This window comes from Lepisosteus platostomus, chromosome 7 (genome assembly GCF_059453375.1).
Source record: "Lepisosteus platostomus isolate fLepPlt1 chromosome 7, fLepPlt1.hap1, whole genome shotgun sequence".
NCBI classification, from domain to species: Eukaryota; Metazoa; Chordata; class Actinopteri; order Semionotiformes; family Lepisosteidae; genus Lepisosteus; species Lepisosteus platostomus.
This window is the reverse complement of record NC_142617.1, coordinates 16,483,674-16,510,894: the sequence shown is the minus strand read 5'-3', so window position 1 is coordinate 16,510,894 and position 27,221 is coordinate 16,483,674. Positions and strand designations below refer to the sequence as shown.

At 41.1% G+C, this 27,221-nt stretch overlaps 1 protein-coding gene across 5 annotated transcripts; it reads right to left on the bottom strand.

Annotated features, from left to right (window-relative positions):
- Positions 1 to 1,617: 1,617 nt before the first annotated feature.
- Positions 1,618 to 25,969, bottom strand: slc46a3 (solute carrier family 46 member 3). 5 transcript variants are annotated; one of them, XM_088639510.1, is made up of 6 exons: positions 25,842 to 25,969; positions 9,115 to 9,327; positions 6,311 to 7,181; positions 5,934 to 6,017; positions 4,548 to 4,704; positions 1,618 to 2,330 (listed from the first exon to the last, which is right to left on the bottom strand). In XM_088639510.1, the coding sequence occupies exons 1-6, from the start codon at positions 25,899 to 25,901 to the stop codon at positions 2,216 to 2,218; spliced, it is 1,500 nt and encodes a 499-aa protein (XP_088495636.1). In that variant the 5' UTR covers positions 25,902 to 25,969; the 3' UTR covers positions 1,618 to 2,215. The 5 variants fall into 5 exon arrangements, with proteins under 5 accessions (XP_088495636.1, XP_088495641.1, XP_088495637.1 ...); XM_088639515.1 differs by having other exon boundaries at positions 4,670 to 4,704; XM_088639511.1 differs by lacking the exon at positions 25,842 to 25,969 and adding an exon at positions 14,340 to 14,638 and having other exon boundaries at positions 9,115 to 9,325.
- Positions 25,970 to 27,221: the final 1,252 nt, after the last annotated feature.

The following is a 27,221-nucleotide window of genomic DNA, read 5'->3' as shown; positions in this document are numbered from 1 at the left end:
TCACGAAGCCAAGGGTGAGAGCGAGAGCTGGCACGACGTGATGCGGCCCTTCCTGCTCACTAGTCACCGTAATGACTAATGTAATGCGACGTACAGTACAAGCAGGTTGTATGGCAGACATTTCACTGCAGAAATGTTCCAATGTAATCTGCATCCTGAGTAAACAAGTAGTATTTGTCGACAAAACTATCTCTCAAGTCGAAACCAATATTTCTATTGGATTAAAAGAGATGTATTTGCAAGCCTGCTTGTTTACAATTCATAGGGCCATTTCAGGTCACCAGGTGTTTTTTTTGCCTCGTTCTGAATTGAAAACAATGATGGAATTATGGTGCTGTGCATAACAGGAAATTTTATTTTATGATGTAAATTGTAGGTTTTATAAGTTACTGTGTACATTTTAAGTTTATTATAGTTTGAAATGTACTGTACTTATCAATGCTGGTTCTTTCTAACACCAAAATATAAAACGTTTTGCAGTTCTCCTGAATGAAGACCTTCATCTCCAAGTCATATGCTGGATAAGCAATATCATTCTGCACATCCAAGGTTTTGTTTATTCTTTTAAATATACAATTATACTATGATATTGTAACTGTATGCAGGCACTGCACAATATGCACAGCTGTGAGAAAGTTTTTTTTTAATTTAGTTGGAAGCTTTCTCCACTAATCAAATTGTTTATCTTAAGATTCCATGGCAAATGATGTATTTTCAATATGACCAAGACACACTATGCCTGGGGCTCATTTGGAATGAATTCAGATTAAGTACAAATGATTTAGGGGAATCCAAGCAATAAAACTGACAAACCCTGCACCATTTTATTTCCATACAATCGTCTATATGTGATTGAATTTAGCTTGAATGCATCCCTTTGTTCCAAAGAAATCAGAGTGAGTACCTGTAACCCCTGAAGGACTAAGGTGAACATAATGTATTTTACTCTGGAGTTATTTTTTTGTATGGATAAAACAAGGTAATACAAAACGAATCAATTTGCAATTATCATCTATCATTTATTCAAATAACAATAACCTCTATAAAGTGCTAATTACATTCTTTCTGTAGTCTATATAGCATTGCCTAATATATACTATAGGTCTTTTTCTGTTCAATTTTCGAACACTAATGCTACAGACAATAGAGTATTTTATTAAGATTTATACCATTGTTATACAAAGTTTGCAGCTCTCCTCAACAACCAAAGAATCGTCATCAGCCTCTGGAATCTGTAGCTGTTTAGGTATTCCAATGATACAATTAAAACGATTCTAGATGCCTTGCCCGTAAAATTCAAGTTTCTTTAAATTATTGAATTGCAGCAGCTTGGTTTATATGCAGTAGTGCACCAGCACATGTTGTGTTTAACCTCAAATCCCAGCTGAGCATTTCATACCCTTTAGTTTGGCAAACAAAACATCAGTATATCAAAAGTAAAAATGATATTTTCTTTCCACAGGCAGCACATTATTTATTCTCACTAAATCAATAATTTAGGGAATTCCAGTCAACCCTAAGTAGCAGAAGCAGCATATTTCTGACTGTCTTAATGTAGAGCAAGATTAAGACATTCAAAGCCAATCCTTAGATCAAATGTAAAATGCAGGCCATTTTACAGCTGTCGGTAATACTATTGAAAGAGCGGCCTGGCATTGAGTCACAAAAATTTGGGAACATTGTGCAATACGTGAAACATCCCAGTCAGGATGTTCTTACTGCCCACAGTGGCCCCACATATTATTGATTTGTGTTTCCTTGTGTTGTTTAGTTTTTAATTAATTATTTCTATTCTATATGACTTTGGCCTTGTCAAGCCCACTATCAATGTATTTGTCCATATTATATTTTTCACTGTGAAAATGCACAAATAATAGCGCATTTGGCTGCATGTACAGTATCTTTGCCCATCAATTGGAACACATTTTTATTTTAAGTACGGTAAGTATTTTAAGAAAGTTTTAGTACTACAAAATAGGTAGGGCCAAATGCGTGGCATCTGCAAAGACTCCTACCAGGAGGAAAGTTTACCAGACAACCACCCAGTTTCTTTCCATGCAATTCACAGTTGTGTTTAAAACACATTGTACAGAAACTAAGAGTAAACCAAATCATAAGTAGAGTTAATTTGTTTTTTAATCCCCACCTCTCAGTACCATTGTACCATCAAGGCTGTGATTGTGTCAGTTGGAAGAAAGTCAATTTAGCTCTTGTCCTAGTCGGACAACTGAGTTCTGTCCTTCCTGGTTTCATTGTCAACTTCACCGTCACCTTCAGAAGTGAGGAACTGGGTCTCATCAGTTGATTCCAGACCTAGATATTGCACGGCGCTAGAAGATAAATACACACAAATTACAGTGAGAAAATGCAAAAACCAAGTGTTGCATAAAACAAAACATTTTAATGATACAGCTTTTAAAGACTGGCTTCCTTACAGAAATTTCTGGCACAAAACTAACCAGAAGAAGCATTCTCTATGATTACTTTGTTACTCTGATTCCCTAGACTATTACATTTATTTCACACGTACAAAGTGCAGAATAAGATTGCAGGATACAGCCTCCTGATTGGCCAAGGGTGCCAGCAGGTTTGTGGCGATGTCAGCGAGGGATACACCTCTCCTCCAATCAGTACCTTACCTCCTGTGGTTGCTATGGAGCTTTGAGAAAGTAGAATGCTAAAGGGCTCAATGGGTGGGCCAATCTCTCCGTGTCAGCCCAGATGTAAAGACAACTGGAATTCCATGTTTAGTCCATGGTGTGAACTAAATAATATAACTTAATATATATTGATCAATTGATAATAATTCTAAATAAAAATAGGTAATATGAATTGTTTATATACAGTATGTTTAATGGGCCCATTATAACAAAAACACCAAACACAGACCAAGGAATAGACAAATGCTTTAGCACATTTGAGCTGGGAAACTCATTTCAGAGGACTGAAGTCTCCTTCCACCTTCTAAAGATTCAGTTGAAGAATCTCGTGTAGTGAAGCTTCCCTTTTCTGTATTCTACTCAAACAACATCATTACAAAAAAAGCAGTCTTCTGCATCAGAACTATATTTTTTTGTGATCTATATCTTCCTAGAAAATAATTAATGATAAAAAAGCATTATGATGGGGGCATGCTGGCGTAGTGATTTGCATTGCTGTCTCACAGCACTTGGGTCCTGGGTTCAATTCTGGACCTGGGGTGCTGTTTATTTGGAGTTTGTGTATTGTATGTTCAATGTGACTGTGGGTGTTTGCCTCATGATGTTTTTGTCTTGAAATGTTATATGTACTCTTGCTTGTATTTTAATTTTTGTTATTGTTTATGCATAAATAAAAAAAATAATAATTTTAAAAAGTGTGGGTGTTTGTGTGTGTGCCCCGTGGTAGACAGGCTTTGTGCCTGTTGCTGGGCTTGCTCTGACTCCCCTGTGACCCTGTATTGGATAAAGCAGTTGAAAAATGGATGGATGGCAATCAGTTACACATTACATTGAATAACTGGATTGGGAGATCGGCTCCTCTCATAACCACAAGAGGGCACTGTTGATTCAAGCCAACAGCTAACAAGTTACTGCTTTGCAGACTATTTTTGGTCCTAACCATGAGCAGTTTTGGTCTATAGGGTAACTAAGACAAATATAGCTGCATCCTTAAAAAAACAAATAATAAACATAATAATAATAATAATAATTGCTTACAGGTAATGGGAACTCCCCTCTACCACCACCAATGTGCAGCATCCACCTGGATGATAGTGCGCCAGAACGCTCACCTCGCATCAGCCATCAGTGGGGAGGACAACAGAGTAATGTAGCCAATTCAGAGAGGGGGATTATTAGGAGGCTATGATTGGTAAGGGCCAATGGGAAATGTGGCCAGGACACTGGGGTTACACCCCTACTCTTTTCGAGAAACAACCTGGGATTTTTAATGACCACAGAGAGTCAGGACCTCGGTTTTACGTCTCATCCGAAGGATGGTGCCTGTTTACAGTATAGTGTCCCCATCACTATACTGGGGCATTAGGACCCACATGGACCCACCCTGCTGGGCCCACTAACACCTCTTCCAGCAGCAACCTTTTTCCCAGGAGGTCTCATATCCAGATACTGACCAGACTCACACCTGCTTAGCTTCAGTGGGTTGCCAGTTATGAGTTGCAGGGTGATATGGCTGCTGGCTAAATACTATTTACAAACTTTTCCCTTCCCTGCCAGGACAGGTAACATGTAAGAACATTTATTTCTGCTGCTAAATCAAACTTAATTTTTATGCATCAACCCCCATCACATAAAGCATAACCAATCTGTGGGAGACCAAGACAAGACATGGTAAAACTCCCAGGAAAATGGAAAATGTTCAACAGTACTATTGTTGCTTTACCCTGTAAAAAGACAGAGCTTGCTTGAATCAAACAAGGGCCACCACTTTCTTTAGGAGTTGTAGTATCAAGAAGGAAATGGAAGATTGAGTTAGTCACAGCTGTGAACTGCTTCAAATGTTCAGTGTGTCTTTAAAACCCCCAGACAACAACACAGCACACCTACCCCATCAGCACAATTGGGATCACAGTCAAGCCGGAAGCCAAAATGAAGCTGAAACCAGAGAACCAGGAGACTGTGGCTGCGTAAATACTGCTGAACACTGCAAAGGAAACCACGGTGCTCACCATCTCCAGGAAAGCCAAACAAGCAAATGCAGCCCCTAGAACACATAACATTCAACAGCCTTATTACATACAGTACATACTGTACACTGATCACCAACAGAAACAAGTCTTTTAAAAACACTTATTTGTAGTTGCACAAACGTTTTTTTGAACAGACATGATGATAGGGGTAAATTCCTTATGCCGATTTACATTTGTCATCAACAGGGCAGATAAATGGGGGTTTCCTGTGTAAGTCACAGATGAGTAGTGTATGTGGAAACAATACAAGAAATACATCTGGAACACAAGCTTTGCAGATGCTGTCTTCTGGGCTTCTGTCCACTTCTTTTTGTAGAGCCTGAACAAGCATAAGCCCATTCTCTGCTCTCTGAACCTTAGGAGTCAAGTTGTCACAACTCATTCCACAGATGTTCATTGTTGTATGACGTGGTCTCCCACATCAGGACCAGTCACTTAGGGACTGTCTTTGACTGTAACATGTTTCCAAGTTAGAAATTGTTAGCTGTAAACACCCTGGATGACCGATGTCACAAAGGGCAACATTCTCTTTGTAACGGGGTATATTGTTTCATTTCTGTGTTTTGTTCTTGATTTTAATCGGGCTTGACATCCAACTTGTTAAATCACCTCATCACCTGTGCCCAATCAACTCTTTCACTATTTCAATGTCCAAAATCTATATTCTTTATTTTTCTGAACACGTGCATGGATAGAATGCTATGTTTTTTTCTAAGGGTCAGTATATATAATACAAAATGTACATCAAAACAAAGAAGACTGCTTCAAATAAGTTGTGAAGGCTCTGAAGTATGTGAAAAATAGAATACTTCCGTAGTTAATGTAGTTAAGATAGACACTACAATTCTACACTTCTAAAGGCTAAACATTAGACAGACAAATAGAAGTTTTAGAACCTTTTTAACCTAAGACGGATTTCTTATTCTCTAGCATTCATATTGCACTTCCTGATTTTAGTGCCATAGTTCCTATCTTAATTGAAAAATAATAAAAACTGCATTGAGAAATTGTACATAAATAGAACTAATATCAGTGCAATCTACAGCAGGTCTGTAACATAACTATCAGGATGTTTGCACTTTTGTTCTCAGCTACTTGATCACAGCAGATTAATCAACTACTTTTTCTCCCCTCAATTAAGTCAATTAAACTAAGGTAGTGATGTTTATGCAACCAGGTTATTTTTCCACTATAATGCTAAACAGTGCAAAGAAAGTACTCTTCTATATTTGACCTAACCTACCTTGTTCAGAACTCAAAACAATCTTCGACATCATGGATCGCAACACTGGAGCTGGCATTATGGCAAAAAGCAACGGCACTCTAACTGAAAAAGAAAAATGCCCAGGGGTAACAGCATAGTTCTTGAGGGTATTGCAGTTTTTTTGGGCTGGTTTATGTGCATAAGGCAAAGCATTCACAGACAACAAAGCAATCTGGATTTTAATGGCCTGGCTGTTTTATTGTTAATATGGAATATTGATCTCTGGCTTTTTTATGCGAGATTAATACATTTCATTTCTTGATTCAATATTTTTTTTTGGTCCATTTTCAACTCAAGTTAAAAGATCTAGATCTTGAGTTCTATTCTAATGCGCAATGAGATATGAAAATACTCACCAAGAAACATCAGAAGTGTGGTTTTGGCAAAGGCTGCCATCAGTAATCCTGCCATGGCTGAGACAAGGCCGATCAGCACAATGTAGATGTCCTCAAGGCAGCGGGAGAAGCAAAACACCCCAGCAAAACTGGAAAGGAAGATCAAGGTGGAAAGAGCAGAGCCATACCCAATCAGGATTTCATTCCAGCAGAGGGGGGCGTTCAGCTCATAAATGATGAACATGAAGATCCCTCCGAAATTGGCAAACTTGTGGAACGTAAAGGCGAGCATCATGAGGATGAGGAGCGTGCTCCTCTTCCTGCTGGAGGCCGCGAAGAGGAGGTAGACCCTGTGGAAACGATTTTTCAAGGCCTCCATAGTGAAACCTGGCAAGGGGCTGAAGTTGGGGGGTTTCACTGTTTCTTCAAGAAAGAAAACAACGTAGAAAATGTTCAGGCAGTGGAGCAGGGCTGCTGTGAGAAAGGGCCATTTAAAGCCTCCTGCCTGTATAAAGTAGCCCGTAGATAAAGAGGCCACCCCAGACAGCAGGCCCACAACCATTTCCAAAATAGCCATGCGCACAGTCTTTTTTTTGCTGTTGTCACAGAGGTCTGCCACGTAAGCAAAACAGCCTGCTACAAGGGAGGTGGGACCCCCCCACAGGCCCATCAGAAAAGAACCAACAAGCACAATGTTCAGGTTCAAAGAGAATGAGCAGACGACAAAGTAGATTAAGGAGAAGAGAACATTTCCTATCAGGGGCAGGACGATGGCTATCTTGCGGCCTCTGTGATCGCTGTAGGACACGAGTAACAAGGAGACCACCAGGCTGGGGAACATGAAGCACAACTCACTGTATAACAAAAACAAGGAAGTCTCCTTCTGCACATCCTGTTAAAAAGGAGAGAACATACAACAGATCAAATAAAAAGAAGTAGTTGTTTAGGTAAGTGTTTTTAAATAAACACATCACAGTAGTGCCTCTCCAGAAGAACAAATAAATCCATAAAACTGTCTAATATACTGTATGTTTCAGAATAACTACTAGCAGAAAGACAATTTCAAGAGCTTCATTAGCAGATCAATGCCAGTAGATCAAGCTGTTATAAGTTCTGACTTTCTTCCCCCCCATGGAAACAAAATGTTTAATTTATCCTAAGGGCAGTTACTGTACCTACACAATTGAAATAATCAATTTAAGCACCGTTTCAAGAGAAAAATAATTTTGTGTAATACATTTTACAAAATAAATGTAAATGTTGAGTCACAAACAGTCTCCCAGCTTTTTATTTTGAAAGGTTGGATTCTGTGAAACATAGTTGTATCATTTACTGCCAAATACTGTACTGTATATTCCTAATAAGGCATGGGATTCAAATTTCATGCAATCATGGACCATTTGTCTACAAATAGATGTGTTTCCACCTTAAAACTTATGCATAGTTACTATTCCTCTGCAAAATATGGCTGACAACATGAATGTATAGCCCTCCTCACCCCCAAACTAGAGGTGAATTCTCTCATGGAGGATCCCTCTGTTGAGCAGTGACAGGATCCATTTTTGTGACTTTTTTTTACCCACCCAAAAATCAGTTCAAAATGTTAAGTCACACCTATTAAGACTTTTACAGTCTAATGTACATAGAGTACAAGAGGTAGTGTAGTGTTCTCAGATGATACTGCTGTTCTTGGCTTAATGCATAGAGGTAGAAGCTCATCTGTGTACATGTCAGAAATTCAAAGGTTTGTACAATGGTGTGACAATAGCCTAATTCTGAATGTTAAAAAAACTAAAGAAATAGTTTTTGATCCCAGAGCAGTTGGTAATCACTCACATACTGTATAGTAATCCACAACAAATTTATCACTCAGGTCGATTCATATAACTACTTAGGTGTACACAGACAGTAACCTGTGCTGGTCTACTCATGTTGAGAGTGTTTGCTACGAAGTTCAGCAGCGCTTACAGTATATTTCCTGCGAAGACTAAGTGTTTGGGGTTCAACTAGAAGTAATGCTACTCTTTTACCATGCTGTAAACGAGAGTATCATCGGATATGGTATTACAGTGTGGTTTGGTAATCTATCAGTTCATTTAAAATTGCAAATTACCCGCCTCATCCAGACAGCTTTGAAAGTCATGGGAGTGAAACAGCACCCCTCCCTGCAGGCAATTTTTGAAAAATCCATAATCAAACAGGCAGGAAAAATTATATCAGATCCTTCCCATATCCTCAACTCTGAATATCAACTTCTTCCTTCTGGCAAACATTTGAGGGTTCCCAAATGTAAGTCAAACCAATACAAACATTCTTTTGTTCCACTATCCATTAAAGCTGTCAACGCAAATGTCAAGGATAAACAATTTTTACTCTTACCACCCACTTGAGTGCAATATGTTTTGTGATGTGTTACAAATGTTACATGTTGTTATGTGTTATACTGTACATGTGCAATGTTTTCTTTAGTTTGTTTTCTATTTAAATGTACAGGAGTGCTGAGTGTCCATAAAACATTTCCCTCAGGGGACAATAACATCTTCTTACATATATCAAAAATGGTCAGATAGATAGTCAACACACATTTCAGCTAGGGTAATGAATGTGCGATTTTGTCATATACCAATACACCAAAGACCACACAACGTTTCCATTAACCAGGCTCAAAACCACATTGGTTGATCACAGCTCATAAACCACAACAGGCCTTTTTGGGGGGCAAAAGAGTACTTTGCCACATCTTGTGTATTGTCAGAAGGTTGATTTTTCTGAGGATCCCCAAGCAATTTCTTACAGTACACTCTCTTACCAAGGATTCTACTCACATCGTAAAGTTTTTTCACACTGCTGTCATTGCTCATGCACTGGGAAGAGCTTTGAGTTCTGGGATAACTGGAGTTGGCAATCTCATCCCAAAGTCGCTGGTATACATACTGCTGCAGTACTGGATAAGTCAACAGACTGGCGAACGCAAAAATGCCAATCACGGGTTCAACAAGGAAGAACCGTTTCATTCTGTTCTTGGAGTCCGGCACTCTCTGTAGTGAGGAAGAACAGGAGAAACACAGTCAAAGTGAAACAGAAGGCGAGTAACATTAATTACCTCCTAGGTGTCTCAATGGAGGGTGCAAATTAATTTTACCATATAGAAATTACTGCTGCTCAAAATCTAAAACTTTTAGATTTTCTCCCCACATTACTTGAAACAGAAGCTGGCACTGTGGCAGAGTGGTTAGTATTGCTGCCTTCCAAACCATCTGTGTTGCAGTTTATAGTCATGTGAAAAAGAAAGTACACCCTCTTTTAAATCTATGGTTTTATATATCAGGACACAAAAAAAAAAATCTGGTCCTTACCAGGTCCTAGAATTAGGTAAACCTCAGGTGACAAACGCATAACAGATTCCACTATGCCATTATTTAACACAAAATAAGACAACATGCAGAAGCCATGTGTGAAAAACTAAGTACACCCCATGATTCAGTAGCTTGTAGAACCACCTTTAACAGCAATAACTTGAAGTAATAGTTTTCTGTATGAGTTTATCAGTCCCTCACATCGTTTTGGAGGAGTTTTGGCCCACTCTTCTTTACAACAATGCTTCAATTCATTGATGTTTGAGGGCATTTTTTTTATGGACAGCTCTCTTAAGGTCCCACCATAACATTTCAATGGGGTTGAGGTCTGGACTTTGACTTGGCCATTCCAATACCTTGATTATTTTCTTTTTCAGCCATTCAGTTGTAAATTTGCTGGTGTGCTGGGGATCATTGTCCTGTTGTTGTTGTTGTTGACCCAGTTTTGGCCAAGCTTTAGCTAACAGACAGATAGCCTCACATTTATGTCTAGAATACTTTTGTATGAAGAGGAGTTCAAGGTCAACTCTACTGCAAGGTGCCCAGGTCCTGTGGCTGCAAAACAAGCCCAAATCATCACCCCTCCACCAGCGTGCTTGAGGGTTGGTATGAGGTGTTTGTGGTGATACCCTGTGCTTGGTTTTTGTCAAACATGGCATTGAGCATAATAGTTCAGGTGGGTAGCTGCGTCAGCATGCGTAGGCTGCAAAGGAACAAGTTATAGGTTTATTCCATGCTGAAAAAAAGAAGAAAGAGAACACAACGTTTCGGCCGTGGAGCCTTCTTCAGGTGTGAGAGAGACAGGGCAAAGGTAAAGTAGCGGGAGAACAAAGGTTGGGAGGGAGGAGGAGTGAGAGGCGGGAGCAGGGGACAGAAAGAGAGGCCAATCAAGAGGAGAGGCCAATCAAGACCTCTTGATTGGCCTCTCTTTCTGTCCCCTGCTCCCGCCTCTCACTCCTCCTCCCTCCCAACCTTTGTTCTCCCGCTACTTTACCTTTGCCTACTGCCCTGTCTCTCTCACACCTGAAGAAGGCTCCACGCCCGAAACGTTGTGTTCTCTTTCTTCTTTTTTTCAGCATGGAATAAACCTATAACTTGTTCCATTGAGCATAATAACCAAACATCTCCATTTTGGTCTCGTCTGTCCAAAGGACATTGTTCCAGAAATCTTGTGATTTGTTCAGATGCAACTTTGCAAACCTAAGCTATGCCACCATGTTCTTTTTGGAGAGAAGGGGCTTTCTCCTGGCTACCCTTCCATGAAAGCCATACTTGTTCAGTTTTTTTCCCGATCGTACTGTCATGAACATTTAACATGTTAACCGAGGCCTGTAGATCCCTAGATGTAGCTCTTGGGTTCTTTGCGATTTCTCTGAGCATTATACGGTCTGACCTTGGGGCGAATTTTCCTGAGATGCCCACTCCTGGGAAGATTGGCGACTGTCTTGAATGTTCTCCATTTGTAAATAATCCTTCTCACTGTAGAAGGATGGATTTCAAATTGTTTGGAAATTACCTTATTACCCTTCCCACATTCAACAACATCAACATTTATTGCTGATGTCTTTTCTCCTTGGCATGGTATTAACACACACCTGAATGATCCAGACAACCAAACTGCCAAAAGGTCTGCTTTTATAGAGATTGTCACACTTCCTGATGATCAACTAATCAAGTGCACTTGATTAGCGGCACCTGGCTGCAAATTACCTTCTTACTGTAATTCCTATGGAATTCCTAAGGGTGTACTTAATTTTTCCCACATGGTTTCTGCATTTTGGCTTACTTTTTGTTGAATAAATAATGACATAGTGAAATCTGTTATGTGTTGTCTGTTATCTGAGGCTAGATTTGTCTAATTATGGATGTCGGTAAGGACCAGACAATTGTTATTTACTGTATGCCCTGATGTGTAAAACCATTGAATTGAAAGAGGATGTACTTTCTTTCACATGACTGTATATTCTCCCAGTATTTGTGTTGATCTCCTCTGCTTTCCTCCCATTGTCCAAAGACAAGATGTTAGGTTAATTGGCATTTGGAAAATTGACCCTAAGGGTATGTTTGGGTCTGTGTGCCCTGCCTTCTCTCAAATATTGCCAACACTAAAAAAACAAACAAACCTCCTATATATACTTTCAATGAAATTGTAGTGACAAAACAATTTCTTTCCTTTTTTAAAATACATTCTATGTTTTAAATATATTACGACGTACTGTACCACCCACCTAGTTTTCGCAAAAAAAACCCCCGACATTCCCACCTATCACTTTGCAGTATAAAGTAGCATTTTTAGTTAAACAAAGACTGGAGGAAATGTATTCTATAATAAACAATAATATAATCACAGGGAAGTGCCTACAAATAAGTTTAGTATGAAACGAAGAATTACTGTATGCTTGCAAAAAATACGGGAAAACTGAGAGAATTGTGTTTAGACATATTCACATATGTCATTTTTATAATACCAGTTCCATATGGATATAAAATACCACGGCATAGAAATAAATTATTAAAATGATAACAACTAATGTTCTTAACAGTTTTATTGTATTTTCTGAATTGCACTACAATATACACGCACCACTACGGATTATAAGCATAACATCAAACCTAAAGCCACATTTTATTTATCTGTTGATTTTATTTACACTGTTCATGCTTCAAATATTATGAACTAATAATTCGACTAAAGGTACGGTTTCCAGTTTTAAAAGAGCATTACTAACACCATATGAAGAAACTTGTTTGAGGAAAGAAGTCAGCAGTACAGGTATTACCATAAAATAAACTATAGGCACCGCAGTTTTCTAAGGTTTCAGTTTGTCTTAGGAACTGAAAACATTCTCTTTTTATACTTTTACAACAATACTTGTTTACGGACACAGCTTATCGCGGGGAAATTATCATTTGCGGACTGGCATTTTGGAATCGCAATAGCTTTTAAAATGTAAAAACGATAAATATCAGAAACGTAAAGCATCTTAGAACGTCGACGCTTACATAGGAAATTACATACACTGTTTTTCCAGGTTTCTTAAAATTGGTTCGTTTTTACTTATTGTTCGCATCCGTTATCTCTCCGCTCGTCTCGCTCGAATAAGGACCAGAAACTAATTTTATGAATTATTAATGCGTAACGTTAATAAGACAACTTTTCAGTTGTTTTCGGATTTCATAAGCAAAAGGTTTCACTGACTATGCATTCAGATACTTCATCACACCTCAACCGACATTTACCGCGGATGAACTTGACAATGAAGTACTAATTTATCGACGAGATGTATGTTTTTTGCTTTCTTTTCATTTCGGCTGTTATTTTGCAGGGGTGAATTAACACACTTGTCAATTTCAGTGCTCCTGTGCACATGTTAATTGAATTGTACGCTAATGTATAAGGACATAATGTTAAACGGACAAAGGCCATTGGGGTCCATCTAGGCCAATTGTTCCCAGTCCTGGTCCTGGTTACCCACACACCTGTTGCTTTTTGTTCCAGCCGTGATCCCCAATTACACAATCAAACCCTTCAATGACCTAATAATAATAAGATAATCTGAACTGTTTGTTCCCATATCTTTAAATATGTTTAACTGTTGTATTATGTAAGTGAAATAAAATCCCAAACTCGTCTAGAAACAAAATGCAAATATTCCAATGAAGCAACTTCCTAGAACAATTAGGCATCAATTATCTAATTATGGTGGGATGGAATGAAAATCAACAGGTGTGTGGATCACCAGGAACAGGATTGGGAACTACTGAACTAGCCCATTTGGATTTTACAGTTAAGTGATTCGTGGGTATCAACCAGCCGTTGAAAAAAGCCAGGTTATCGACTTTGACGACACGGCTGGGTAGCTTTTTCCAGACTGCGACAACCCTTCGTGTAAAGAGATGACTTACATTATTTTTTATTGTTCATAAACATAAGCCCAAGGAAACCTAATTCTATATGACATATGTATAAAATACAGTAGTATGCCGGTTAATTTCGTGCTCTGGTTGTATCTCGGTGTGAGCAAGTTACACTGTACAGGTATGTTGTATTCCCAGCTGTATTATATAACGGGGAAATACAAACTACCGTGCTAAAACGCCAGAATCAGTGTTTGTTTTTTTTCCCGGTAGCATGTTTTACTTCAACAAATTGCTAAAGGAAATTCTGGAAAAACTTTTTAAACTACTTAGGACAGTGCAATGTATATGAAATAAGTACTAATTGCATTGCCTTTAATAGTTTTTTCTTACAATTATATACTGTAGCACTTTACACCCCAAAGGTTCCCAGAACGCCTTACATACAGTATACAGTAGAGGGCACAAGTCATTTACCACTGTAGTGTAGCAATGGTCATGCGAGCCAGACCCTGGGTTAACTACAATATAATTACCCAAACACATCCTCTACAAAACGAGTCCTTGCTGGCACGCTACTACGACCTGCAGTACCCTTCTGTATATACTGTATTAGGAAATTAATTTAAAAAGTACAGTGCATATTGTATAGAAATCTTAAAATGGAAGTCGAAATAATTGAATATCGTGACCAAATGTTATATCATGCTAATTAAACAGGTAAACTGTAAATACAGTAGATAACATTTCGCAACTACTGTATACTAAAACTACAAAAATTCGTATTGTTTTAAAAAACTTAGTTTCAATATTAAAAGAAAGCAAACCAAAGTTACTTACCACAGAAGCTATTTTTTATACAAACATGCATATAAAGCATGCACTGTGTAAATTTTATTTTTTAATTTTGTAAACTACAAATTAACCAAAAGCGTAGAGATAGCGATGAATTCGCGGCAACCCCAGGTACAGTAAGTACTAAGGGGATCACTTGTCAGACGTTTATCCCGCAAGTCGCTAAATGCTTCGGTGCTACCTACAGAATAGTCTTGCCTTAAAGCTGAACCTCAAGTGCTTATACTTTACAGTATGTATATGAACAGAAGGGCGGGATGCATTGTCACCGCTGGTCCTGAAGCGACAAGGCAACTTCGACATCCCGGAAGTGTTTAACTCGTTAAACAAAAACAGGATAAGACGATGTAGAACTGCGAAAAATATTACAAGTTGAAAAGTGTGTAATGCTTTGTGTCGGGAAACATCAGTTTAGAACGTTGTCTGACTTTTTCCTTTTGGGTGATATTGTACCTCCTTTCTTATGTCTTGAAGGGAGGTCATGTTTGCAAGGTGCGGCAGCAGCAGCTATGACAACGAGGCGGTGCCCTTGCCATAAGGAATGAACTCGGAAAAAATTCAGTATTTAAATTAATAACTCCCAGTTTTTCCACTTAAAATTTGAACAATTGTTGTGTCTAGTATCTAAACAGCAAAACACATAATTTTATAAATGCGAGATATTACAGAAATACAGAATAATAAAGTTGGTGACAGAAAAACGCACATCCTGCCAAGCTGGTGATAAAGTTTTGTTATGTTTATTTTGTTCTGTTACAATAGTACTAAGTACAGTAGTACTAAGGGGTGTAGTCATAGGTATTGACTTCCGCACAATACTGTTCCCTTAAAGTAAATACAAACGTTGTGCAAATGCGTAGAAGAGCCACAGACCTTCAGAGCAGTGAAGGACTGGGATAATGGCAATGCTTTATAATCCTGTCTATACGGTAACACTTGGTACTAATACCCGGCTAGCAGAATATTCTTTTTTGTTTTAACAAATACAACAATTGTATACTGAGCATCAAAAGTGCTTTTGTTGTCACTTGTCATGTATTATTTGTTAATAAAAAACGATTTTGAATATTGATTAAATGTTTCTGGCTTCATTTCAATTGATTATTAATGAGAGACAGTGATACACTCCAGTGGCTTTGTTGCATAAGCACTAATTACACTCATTTGTGAAAGATTATCTGGAAACAGGTGATGAGGTTATTTAACCTATTGAACGTCGAGCCTTGTGAAAATAAAAAAAATCAAGAACAAATCAATATAACCTGTTTATCAAGAGAACCACTATGTGTCACAATTGGAATGTTGGATCAACAGCTCAGCTGGACTCCCTGGCAGTGGAGCCAAGACCCTTTCAGCAATGAATCAAGTGTTCGTGTTGACCACCCTGATAGACATCCACAAATGTGGCACAGTCATGCAGAATGATATGCTCGTTGTTGTGTAGAGGAGACCATCACATTTGGCTCCCCCCATCTGCTCTTGTAGTGATTAATGGCAATCTGACTGTATGGAGCTACATTGATCAAGTCCTGGGATCTATTGTTTGCTGTTGTAACAACAGTCCAGCGGTCGTCATGCTGCTCATGTGACATATTTCTTGTGTGATGATATTGTGTCCACCACAATGTTCTCTAAATGTCCTACTCACCAGACATGAGCCCCACTAAACATTCATGGGATGAGCTGGAATGATATGGGGCATCTGGGGGCTCTCTAAACTGTAGTCAGTGATCAGACATGTGCTTGTTCAGGCTGTGCGAGAGGAAAGGGACTGTCCGACGAGACAGCATTTGCATCGTGGTGCAAAGCATATTCTGCTTGTATTATTTCTCATACAAGAAATTTGTTTTTTTTTTCTTCAAATTTTTGAAATTTGTTTACTTTCACAGTAGACCTCCTGTAGATCACAAATTCTAATGGCATAATGAATTTGTCATTCCTTAAAGCCTGTGCACCTGCTACAAGAAATAGTAATTTTCCTTGTCATTTTGTGATATTACTATTGTTCGCCAATATGTTAAGTTTAATACTTAGACAAATTGGGGCATTTTATACTTTTCATGGTCTGACTTCAAACCTAAATTTACAGGTCACTGTACAAGTACAGTTGTGTAATGTTTGCACAATCCTAGCCTGATTTGCCTAGTACTCTATGCAGTAATGTCCTGTTGGACGTCACTGAGTTTCTGTTATACAGAACAAAATCTTTGCTTTAGAATTCAGTTTTCATTCTTTAAGCTTCTTAAGGCCTTGCAATGGTGTGTGTTAAGTGGTGGTGTTGGAATCTTAGCATTTGAAGCTCTTGAGCATCTTAAATTAAATTTAGAGAATTCTTGGCTGCCCTCATTTGCACCTATACTGATAAACAACTGCAGACATTTACATCCTTTTGCATTCTTGCTGTGATAGGTGGGTAGCATTTATTATTTTTACTGGCAACATTCCAAAACTGGGTTTGTTCAACCTAACATCTTTAAAACACGCAGGGCTTCTGGATTGCTGTGTTTAGAATTTAGTTACCAGTATTTTGTTTTTTTCAGTTTTAAAAATACAGTACATGTTCTTGCCCGAATACAGGAAGCTATGGTACAGCATTGTCCATAGCTATACAGTACCTAAACAAAGCAGAGCTAGAAGTAGGTAAAGAGGAACTGATGCTTAATGTGATGTAAAAAGAGGCAAAAATGGTGGAGAAAGAGCACAGTGGAGGAAAGTATAAATGCACTTGGTGGAGTATGCGTGCATATACAGTATAATACACTGGACTTGTTTTTTAGCATTATGTGATTTGTTTTATGCTACAAATATGAGGGATGTGTTTTTAATGGATGTATGTTAAAATATTTTTTTTATTTAAAAAAAAATGTTTTGTGTTTTTTTAATATACCCAGCAACACAAAGAAGTTCTTTGTGGGGAAAAAAAGTTCCTCTAAATCTAAGATTAGCATCACAACTGACATTCAAAAAATTTTTTTTTAAGTTTGTATTTTTGTAGTCATTTCACAAATCTGTCAAATGGTTCATGGAACAAAAGAGAGGACATGAGTTAGAATTAGTTTCTCCTTTGTTTTTAAAAGTAGACCATCATATGTTTTTAAAGGTAACTGTAGGTCAGAAAAAATCTTTATCTGAGCTGCACTGGGTTCTTGAGGAAAGTTAGATAACTAAATATTCTGCTAAGCTTGCATTCTAGTGTCCAAATATATCAATTTTGTGTAGTTTGTCAGTGTGGTGTCCACATATATCCTTTTTTCTGACAAAGCAGTCATTATTATATGATAACGCAAATGCTCATTCAATGTTGCAGTTGACCTACTCAGTTCTGAAGATACAGTGCCTTGCGAAAGTATTCGGCCCCCTTGAACTTTTCAACCTTTTGCCACATTTCAGGCAACAAACATAAAGATATACATTTTTTATTTTATGTGAAGAATCACCAACAAGTGGGACACAATTGTGAAGTGGAACGAAATCTATTGGATTTTTGAAACTTTTTTAACTAATAAAAAAAGGGGCGTGCAAAATTATTCGGCCCCTTTACTTTCAGTGCAGCAAACTCACTCCAGAAGTTCAGCGAGGATCTCTGAATGATCCAATGTTGTCCTAAATGACTGATGGTGATAAATAGAATCCACCTGTGTGTAATCAAGTCTCTGTATAAATGCACCTGCTCTGTGATAGTCTCAAGGTTCTGTTGAAAGCGCAGAGAGCAACATGAAGACCAAGGAACACACCAGGCAGGTCCGTAATACTGTTGTGGAGAAGTTTAAAGCCGGATTTGGATACAAAAAGATTTCCCAAGCTTCAAACATCCCAAGGAGCACTGTGCAAGCGATCATCTTGAAATGGAAGGAGTATCAGACCACTGCAAATCTACCAAGACCTGGCCGTCCCTCTAAACTTTCAGCTCAGACAAGGAGAAGACTGATCAGAGATGCAGCCAAGAGGCCCATGATCACTCTGGATGAACTGCAGAGAACTACAGCTGAGGTGGGAGAGTCTGTCCATAGGACAACAATCAGTCTTACACTGCACAAATCTGGCCTTTATGGAAGAGTGGCAAGAAGAAAGCCATTTCTCAAAGATATCCATAAAAAGTCTCGTCTAAAGTTTGCCACAAGCCACCTGGGAGACACCCCAAACATGTGGAAGAAGGTGCTCTGGTCAGATGAAACCAAAATCGAACTTTTTGGCCACAATGCAAAACGATATGTTTGGCGTAAAAGCAACACAGCTCATCACCCTCAACACACCATCCCCACTGTCAAACATGGTGGTGGCAGCATCATGGTTTGGGCCTGCTTTTCTTCAGCAGGGACAGGGAAGATGGTTAAAATTGAGGGGAAGATGGATGCAGCCAAATACAGGACCATTCTGGATGAAAACCTGTTGGAGTCTGCAAAAGACCTGAAACTGGGACGGAGATTTATCTTCCAACAAGACAATGATCCCAAACATACAGCAAAATCTACAAAGGAATGGTTCACAAATAAACGTATCCAGGTGTTTGAATGGCCAAGTCAAAGTCCAGACCTGAATCCAATCGAGAATCTGTGGAAAGAGCTGAAAACTGCTGTTCACAAACGCTTTCCATCCAACCTCACTGAGCTCGAGCTGTTTTGCAAGGAAGAATGGGCAAGAATTTCAGTCTCTCGATGTGCAAAACTGATAGAGACATACCCCAAGCGACTTGCAGCTGTAATCGCAGCAAAAGGTGGCTCTACAAAGTATTAACGCAAGGGGGACGAATAATTTTGCACGCCCCACTTTTCATTTTTTTATTAGTTAAAAAAGTTTCAAAAATCCAATAGATTTCGTTCCACTTCACAATTGTGTCCCACTTGTTGGTGATTCTTCACATAAAATAAAAAATGTATATCTTTATGTTTGAAGCCTGAAATGTGGCAAAAGGTTGAAAAGTTCAAGGGGGCCGAATACTTTCGCAAGGCACTGTATATCTGTCACGACCACCAGCCAGCGGAGATCAACACGTAAGCGAGTCAATCAGCACCAGCAGCGGATTACTACTAACAAGCGCCACCGCACGAGTTAACACACCTGCAATTGCTCTACCGTGCGGCACGCCGGGTTATTTATACCATTCGTACCTGATTCCCGTTGCTCGGTATTGAGTTCTCTACTTGTTGCTCAGCCTAGCGTTCTCACCCCTCTTTTGCCTTCGGACTTCGGATCTCGTCTCGCCCTTTGGATTGTTTGCTATCATTGCCTGTTTTGGATTTGACCCTGTAGCTCTCTTTTCGACTACGATTCTGTCTCATGTTTTGGATTGTTCGCCACCAGTGCCTTTACCGGATCTCGACTTACCTTCGCCTTCGGACTACGACTCAGCTCCTGGATTTGCTCGGTACGTTTACTTACCTCCCTGCGACTCCTGCATCTGCATCGGATCCTTTTCACCTCTACAGAGCATCGTTACAGAATACCGAGCCCGATTATGGATCCCGCAGACGCACAGACCCTTCGTTCCCTTCTCCCGCAGCAATCCCAGACCATCGCCCAGCTTCAATCTTCTCTCCAACTGCTCACTAACCAAGTCGCCTGGCTTTTTTCTTCCCCTGTTTCGCCGGCTCCCGCACCGATTCCTACAACGCCTTTTTTACAAACACCTGCTCCAACCACCGCGGCCCCGCCCACCACTCCCTCAACTTTACCATTTGTACTCCCGGAGAAGTATGACGGCAATCCTGCAGGCTGCAGGGGCTTTATTGCCCAGTGCTCCCTGGCTTTTCAGCTGCAGCCTGAGCGTTTTTCTACTTCTCGACAGAGGATCGGATTCGCACTTTCCTTGCTCACAGGCAAAGCATTGGATTGGGCTGCAGTATTGCTTGCTAGAGGAGAGCAGCTGTTCTCTGACTTTCAGCTTTTTGCTGACCGTCTCCAGGCGCGTTTTTCTCAAAGCAACCCGGATTTGACTTGCCTTCGGCTTTCCTCTCTTCGCCAGGGCGACAGACCACTGCAAGATTATGTGGCTGAATTCCAAGCCCTCGCCACGGAGTCTGCCTGGAACCCGGAAGCTTTGGTTTGCCTCTTCGCTAAGGGTCTCTCGGAGGATCTAAAGGACCACCTGGTGCTCATGTCCTTACCAACCTGGTCTCTAGAGGCGGCTATCGCTGCGGTAGTTGAATTGGACACTCGCATTCGGCTGCGGAGAGCGGAGAGACACCCAGGAAGCAGACCTGTGCGCCCCATGGGTCCTCCCCTCGTGGCGCCCACCCTGCCACATGCACCCCTGTCCTTGGAGGAAAAGGAAAGGCGCCGTCAGGAGGGGCTGTGTCTGTACTGCTCTGCGTCGGGTCACCTGCTCGCTACTTGTCCTTTGAGACCCCCACATCCACCTCGAGCTCCCCCACTGCCTACTGTTAGTGTCAGTAGTGCTGTTTTTTCACAATCCTCTTCAGGGCCTTTATTCCCAGCTGAGATTTCCTGGATGGACACGCACCTTCCCCTTTCGGTTTTGGTGGATTCAGGGGCAGCTGGGAATTTTATGGATGCCTCTTTTGCTAAGAAGTGGGATATTCCTCTTGCTCCGCTGTCACCCCCTATCTGCATTCAAACGTTGGATGGTTCACCGATCGCTCCTGGACGTATTTCCTGGCAGACCATTCCCCTATCCCTTACTGTTGGTGCCACTCATGTGGAGGACATTTCACTCCTTCTCCTGGACTCCCCTGCTTACCCTGTGATCCTGGGCCTTCCCTGGCTCAAAAAGCATGATCCCCACATCTCCTGGGCCAAGAATGAGATCATTGCCTGGAGCCAGGCCTGTCGTGACAACTGTTGTCGTCCTCCACTCAAGGTTGCTGCTTCAGTAAACCTCTTGGAAGAACACTCTATTATTCCCCCCCAATATGCACATTTGAAGCAAGCCTTTGACAAACAGAAAGCTCTATCGCTCCCCCCTCACCGCACCTATGACTGCAATAGATTTGCTTCCAGGAGCACTCCCACCCAAGGGACGGATCTACCCGCTCACTCAGACGGAGAATGAAGCCCTGCAGGATTATATCAAGGAGGCCCTGGATTCTGGTTTTATTCGTCCCTCCTCGTCCCCAGCCTGTGCTGGGTTCTTCTTCATAGGGAAGAAGGACGGCTCCTTGAGGCCGTGTATTGATTACAGAGGCCTGAACTCCATTACAGTCAAACATCCCTTCCCCTTGTCTTTAATCCCAGCCGCTCTGGAGTCCCTACGTGGAGCCTCCATTTTCTCAAAACTAGATCTACGGGGGGCTTATAATTTAATCAGGATCCGTGAAGGGGATGAGTGGAAGACAGCCTTTATGACCACGCACGGCCACTATGAATATCAGGTGATGCCTTTTGGACTCGCTAATGCCCTGGCAGTCTTCCAGTCCTTCATAAATGACATCTTTAGGGACATTATTGGAAAATTTGTCTTGGTATACTTGGATGACATCCTCATTTTTTCCACCGACCCTCAGGAACATGTCCATCACGTCCAGGAGGTCTTGTCCAGACTCATCGACAACCAGCTCTACGCCAAGCTTGAGAAATGCATTTTTCATGCTTCTAAGATTCACTTTCTGGGCTACATTATTTCTCCTCTTGGAGTCGAGATGGACTCAGCCAAGGTGGCAGCTATCAATGATTGGCCTGTGCCACGTAATTTGAAGCAAATCCAACGCTTTCTAGGTTTTGCCAACTTCTACAGGCGATTCATCCGGAACTTTAGCTCCGTGGTGGCGCCCATTACGGCTCTGACCCGCAACCGTCCTAGTCGGGGTAAATGGAATCCGGAGGCTAACCAGGCATTCCTGCGCTTGAAACGTCTCTTCAGCTCCGCTCCTCTCCTACGGCATCCGGATCCCTCCCGGCCTTTCATTGTTGAAGTTGACGCCTCTGCCCATGGGGTTGGTGCAGTCCTCTCCCAGCGCCTCGAAGAGGATCGCCTCCCTCATCCATGTGCTTTCTTTTCCAAGAAGCTCTCTCCTGCTGAGGTTAACTATGATGTGGGCAATCGGGAACTCCTAGCTATCAAGCTGGCCCTCGAGGAATGGAGACACTGGCTGGAGGGGGCTCAGCACCCCTTTGTCATTATCACGGACCATAAGAACCTGTCCTATATTCAATCTGCCAAGCGCCTCAACTCGCATCAGGCCCGTTGGTCACTTTTCTTTTCTCGTTTCAATTTTGTTATCACTTACACTCCTGGCTCGAAGAATGGGAGGGCTGATGCACTCTCTCGGCTCCATGACCCCCCAGACCTGGACGACACACCTGAACCAATCATCTCTCCTAACAGAATCGTGGCAGCGATTCATTGCTCCATTGAAGATCAGGTCAGGCGTGCCCTCAACGGAACTACAGTTCCTCTGTACTGCCCCCCAGATAAGCTTTTCGTCCCGAACAACTTACGTTCTGCGGTTTTGCAGTGGGGACATGATTCCCGGTTTGCCGGCCACCCGGGATGCAGACGCACTCTGGACCTCCTCACCAGGGACTTTTGGTGGCCTTCCATGCGATCTGATGCAGCAGAGTACGTCCGGGCTTGCCCGGTCTGTGCCAGGAGCAAGACTCCGCGCTCTAGGAAGGCTGGCCTCCTTCACCCCCTTCCAATCCCACACCGCCCTTGGTCCCACATAGCTGTTGACTTCATTACGGACCTTCCTAACAGTCAGGGTCATACGGTAATCATGGTGGTCTCCGATCGTTTTTCCAAAGCAGCCCATTTTGTCCCCCTCCCAGCATTGCCCACAGCCCAGGAAATGGCATCTTTGTTTGTACAACAGGTCTTTAGGATACATGGTTTGCCTGATGACGTTGTCTCGGACAGGGGACCTCAATTTATCTCTGCCTTTTGGAAGGCTTTCTGTCAGACTCTAGGGACTCATGTATCTTTGACTTCTGGTTATCATCCTGAGGCCAATGGTCAGGTGGAAAGGACCAATCAAAGCCTCCTGACCTTTTTGAGAGCCTCCAGCTCACAGGATGATTGGTCATCACTACTTCCCTGGGCAGAATATGCCCACAATTCTCTTACCTCCTCCTCCACAGGTCTCTCTCCCTTCCTTTGTTCTTTAGGTTATCAGCCCACTCTCATCCCTGTCACACCTCCACTCACGGCAGTGCCGTCCGTGCAACAATATATTGCCAAACTGCGAAGGACCTGGAAAATGGCGAGGACAGCTCTTATTAAGTCAACCCAGCGCCACGCCAAATTCGCCAACCGACACCGCAGACCAGCCCCTCGTTTTCGGAAAGGACAGTTTGTTTGGTTATCTACACGGAACCTACCTATACATCAGCCTTCCAAAAAGCTTGGGCCTAGATATATTGGTCCCTTCCGGATTCGTTCCCGGATCACCCCGGTTACCTTCCGTCTTGCTCTCCCCCCTACCCTCAGAATCCACCCCTCATTTCATGTCTCCCTCCTGAAACCTGTTTACCGCTCGCCCCTTGCGGCTCCCCAACATCGCCCGCCACCTCCTCGTCGCATTCAGGGGCGCCCGGCTTATACGGTCCACAAGATCATTGACTCCAGATGGAACCGCGGTACCCTGCAGTATTTAGTCGACTGGGAAGGTTTTGGTGCCGAGGAGAGATCTTGGGTTCCAGAGAAGGATATTTTGGACCCTACACTAATCAGTGACTTTCACAGGGACTATCCTAATCGGCCGTCTCGGGCGTCGGGAGCCGCCCGTGAAGGGGGGGGTACTGTCACGACCACCAGCCAGCGGAGATCAACACGTAAGCGAGTCAATCAGCACCAGCAGCGGATTACTACTAACAAGCGCCGCCGCACGAGTTAACACACCTGCAATTGCTCTACCGTGCGGCACGCCGGGTTATTTATACCATTCGTACCTGATTCCCGTTGCTCGGTATTGAGTTCTCTACTTGTTGCTCAGCCTAGCGTTCTCACCCCTCTTTTGCCTTCGGACTTCGGATCTCGTCTCGCCCTTTGGATTGTTTGCTATCATTGCCTGTTTTGGATTTGACCCTGTAGCTCTCTTTTCGACTACGATTCTGTCTCACGTTTTGGATTGTTCGCCACCAGTGCCTTTACCGGATCTCGACTTACCTTCGCCTTCGGACTACGACTCAGCTCCTGGATTTGCTCGGTACGTTTACTTACCTCCCTGCGACTCCTGCATCTGCATCGGATCCTTTTCACCTCTACAGAGCATCGTTACAATATCTCTGCCTGGCTTTTTGAGGGCCTACATAATAAACTGTGCTATAGAATCCCCAAAGTTGTGTGCCTCTTTTTTCTCTGGTCTTTTTTCCCGTTTAAACATGCTCCCTCTTCCTTCTCCAGGTGACATAATTCTGCCTCATTGTCAGTAATTCAAAGTCTTTAATCTTACTTGAGTCCTCATATTTGTGTGCGGCACGTAGCCATCTAAACGTTCATGCCTTTTTTTCCAGATCTCTTATTTTAACTTATACCAGGAATTATTTAAATTATGAGATTGCCTTAGTCATTAACAATGGCTGATACTGTATGCTACAGTATCTTAGTAATAAGACTGTTATTGGAGTAATAATAAACTTTATTTATATAGCCATTGACAGAAGAGAATTTGCAAACCTTGGGAATCAATTGATCACCTGTTGTGGAAATGTACAGAGCATGAGGGGGAAGTGTTAGAAACAGGTAATTCCAGTTTGAAAAGATTAGCTAAATGGTCAGAGAGGCCTAGATCAAGGGGAGGGCAGTGGGAGACAAAAGAGTCATTTGCAATAATTAAATCTAAGGTGTGTCCTTTATGTGTAGGGGTACAAGCAAACTGAGTAAGATCAAAGGTTACAAATGAGATAATACTTCTGTTATTACTAAGAGCACGCAAACGTTACAAATGAAACAAGACTGTCTAGTGTGTTTGGATCAATAATCCACTAGAATTCAAAGACCTTGTCCAGCCATTCCTTGAAGGAAACCAGGGTATTAATTTTACCAATATAACTGATTAGCTTGTTACACACTTCTACAATATACTGCCATGTTGTTAATGGTATGCCCTGACTTCCAGGATAGAACTGGATATGATCCTGGGATCAACAATATCTGTGTCCAAACAAGTTACAGTATATGGGCCAAATTCTTCTCATTTGTAACCTTTCTTATGTTCTAATTATTTAGTTTCTACTTGTGTCCATTTGACAAATTTGATAGGGAATTAATCTTGATGCCTTACTTTGATTTCAGTTCAGTTGCCTCCATATACTGCAAAATTATATTTAGTACTGGAAATGGGGTCTCAGCAGTGGGTACTATTTAAGTTACAGCACTTTCTTTTCACAATCGATCCTATTGTGTAATACATCCTATCTTACCTAAGGTAATCTGCATTAAAACCATGAACTATGAAGGTAGGGCAAATTACAAACTATACAGTGGTATGGAAAATAAATTTGCATAATGTAATCAAGACAATGCAAGGTATAGCAATAACATACAGGGGTGAACAACTGTACATAGGTATGTTAATGTTCACACTTACCGCACTGATGTTTTGACTGAAAGACAGTTTTTCAAGTTCTTCTGTGCTGCAGGTGTTCATTTGGAATGTACTGTACAGTATGTGCCTAAAGCGCCCAGTCTCTACTGCACTCACCAGTCTCTTCACGATAGAAGTCTCAAAGGTTCTGCCTGTGCCAGGTTTCGGTATGGACCGTAACCTCATCTACTGCCCTGAAGGTAGCTAGCTACGCCTTGTTCCCAGGAGTGAAATGTCTACCCCAGGCATTTATTCATACACAATAAAAAAATGTGTTTAGTGGCTAGTATGTTGTATAGCAAAAGTAATTGTAATATAGTCTATCACATTAGAAGTAAGGAGTAATATAATCTCCCAGTTTTTTATTTTATATATTTGAATTCTTGGAATATTGCAATGTAAAGCACATGAAACTTAAGAAGAGTATAAGCACCAATATCAAGGTGGCAATGAAAGAGCAAAATATAACTGGAAACATAAAAAGATTAAATATTAAGTATTAATAACTACATTGTCTCTCTGTGTGAGCAGATCACTTTATTTAATTTTAATTGTACATGATTAGGCAGCTCACTAGTTCGTTGGGAATTGTTCATTTACGACAGACATTATTAATTGTTGCTGTCAAAGTGTCCAGATCCTGTAGCAGTGTGCTGCAGTTTCTGGAAATATTTTAAAAAGGATTTTAATGTTCAAGAAAATGTGTCTATAGAAATAGCACAAAATACCTAACCTAAAAAGCTGAATTGATTAAATTAAACAATTGCTGACTGAGCCAAGCTAAGCAAGCAGAGTTTTAAGTTTTATTACCTTAATGAAAGCAATGACCAAGAAACCTAAATGATTTTTTGCTTCTTTCAAATAAATTATCGGATATAAGGAACTCCTGTCTGTAGGGCAGAATTACATGACCATGATAAAGAATATGGTACAGCTGGACCATCCATCACACAGATTTCTGTTATTCTGAGGCTTTTCCCAATGAAAAACGCTGCAAAGTTAGATACAGTGGAAGCTCTGTTCTCAAACACCAGCTTTCTCTAGTCTGTGATTACAACTGTTTAAAAGGAGAATTGGAGAACTGCTGGCAACACAGAAGTTGAAATTTAAGGAGCTTTAAAAAACATGTTCAGTCTTAAAATGTTCATAAGAAAGAACTTTAACCCTTGGGCTGGAGTGCTGCAGGGTCTTCTGGCATTCTGTTAAACTAAGCTCTTAATTTAATTTAGCCAATTACAGGCTTCATTTGTCACGATTTAAGGTGACTTCTAAGTACAGATTGAAAATGCCTATAAAACATGAAGGCATGGAGCTCTTCAGGATCAGCATTGAAGAATGCTTTTACACCATAATGATCAGAATAAGAACATGAGAAAAAGTTCT

What these genes read in the sequence shown, in the direction of transcription:
- slc46a3 (XM_088639510.1), bottom strand. Translation starts at nt 25,901, where the DNA reads ATGAACACCTGCAGCACAGAAGAACTTGAAAAACTGTCTTTCAGTCAA. An exon ending in TCAGTCAAAACATCAGTGCG is followed by an intron (nt 9,328 to 25,841) that starts GTAAGTGTGAAC and finishes TCCTCACTACAG; the next exon opens with AGAGTGCCGGACTCCAAGAA. An exon ending in TGTTTTGAGTTCTGAACAAG is followed by an intron (nt 4,705 to 5,933) that starts GTAGGTTAGGTC and finishes TATGTGTTCTAG; the next exon opens with GGGCTGCATTTGCTTGTTTG.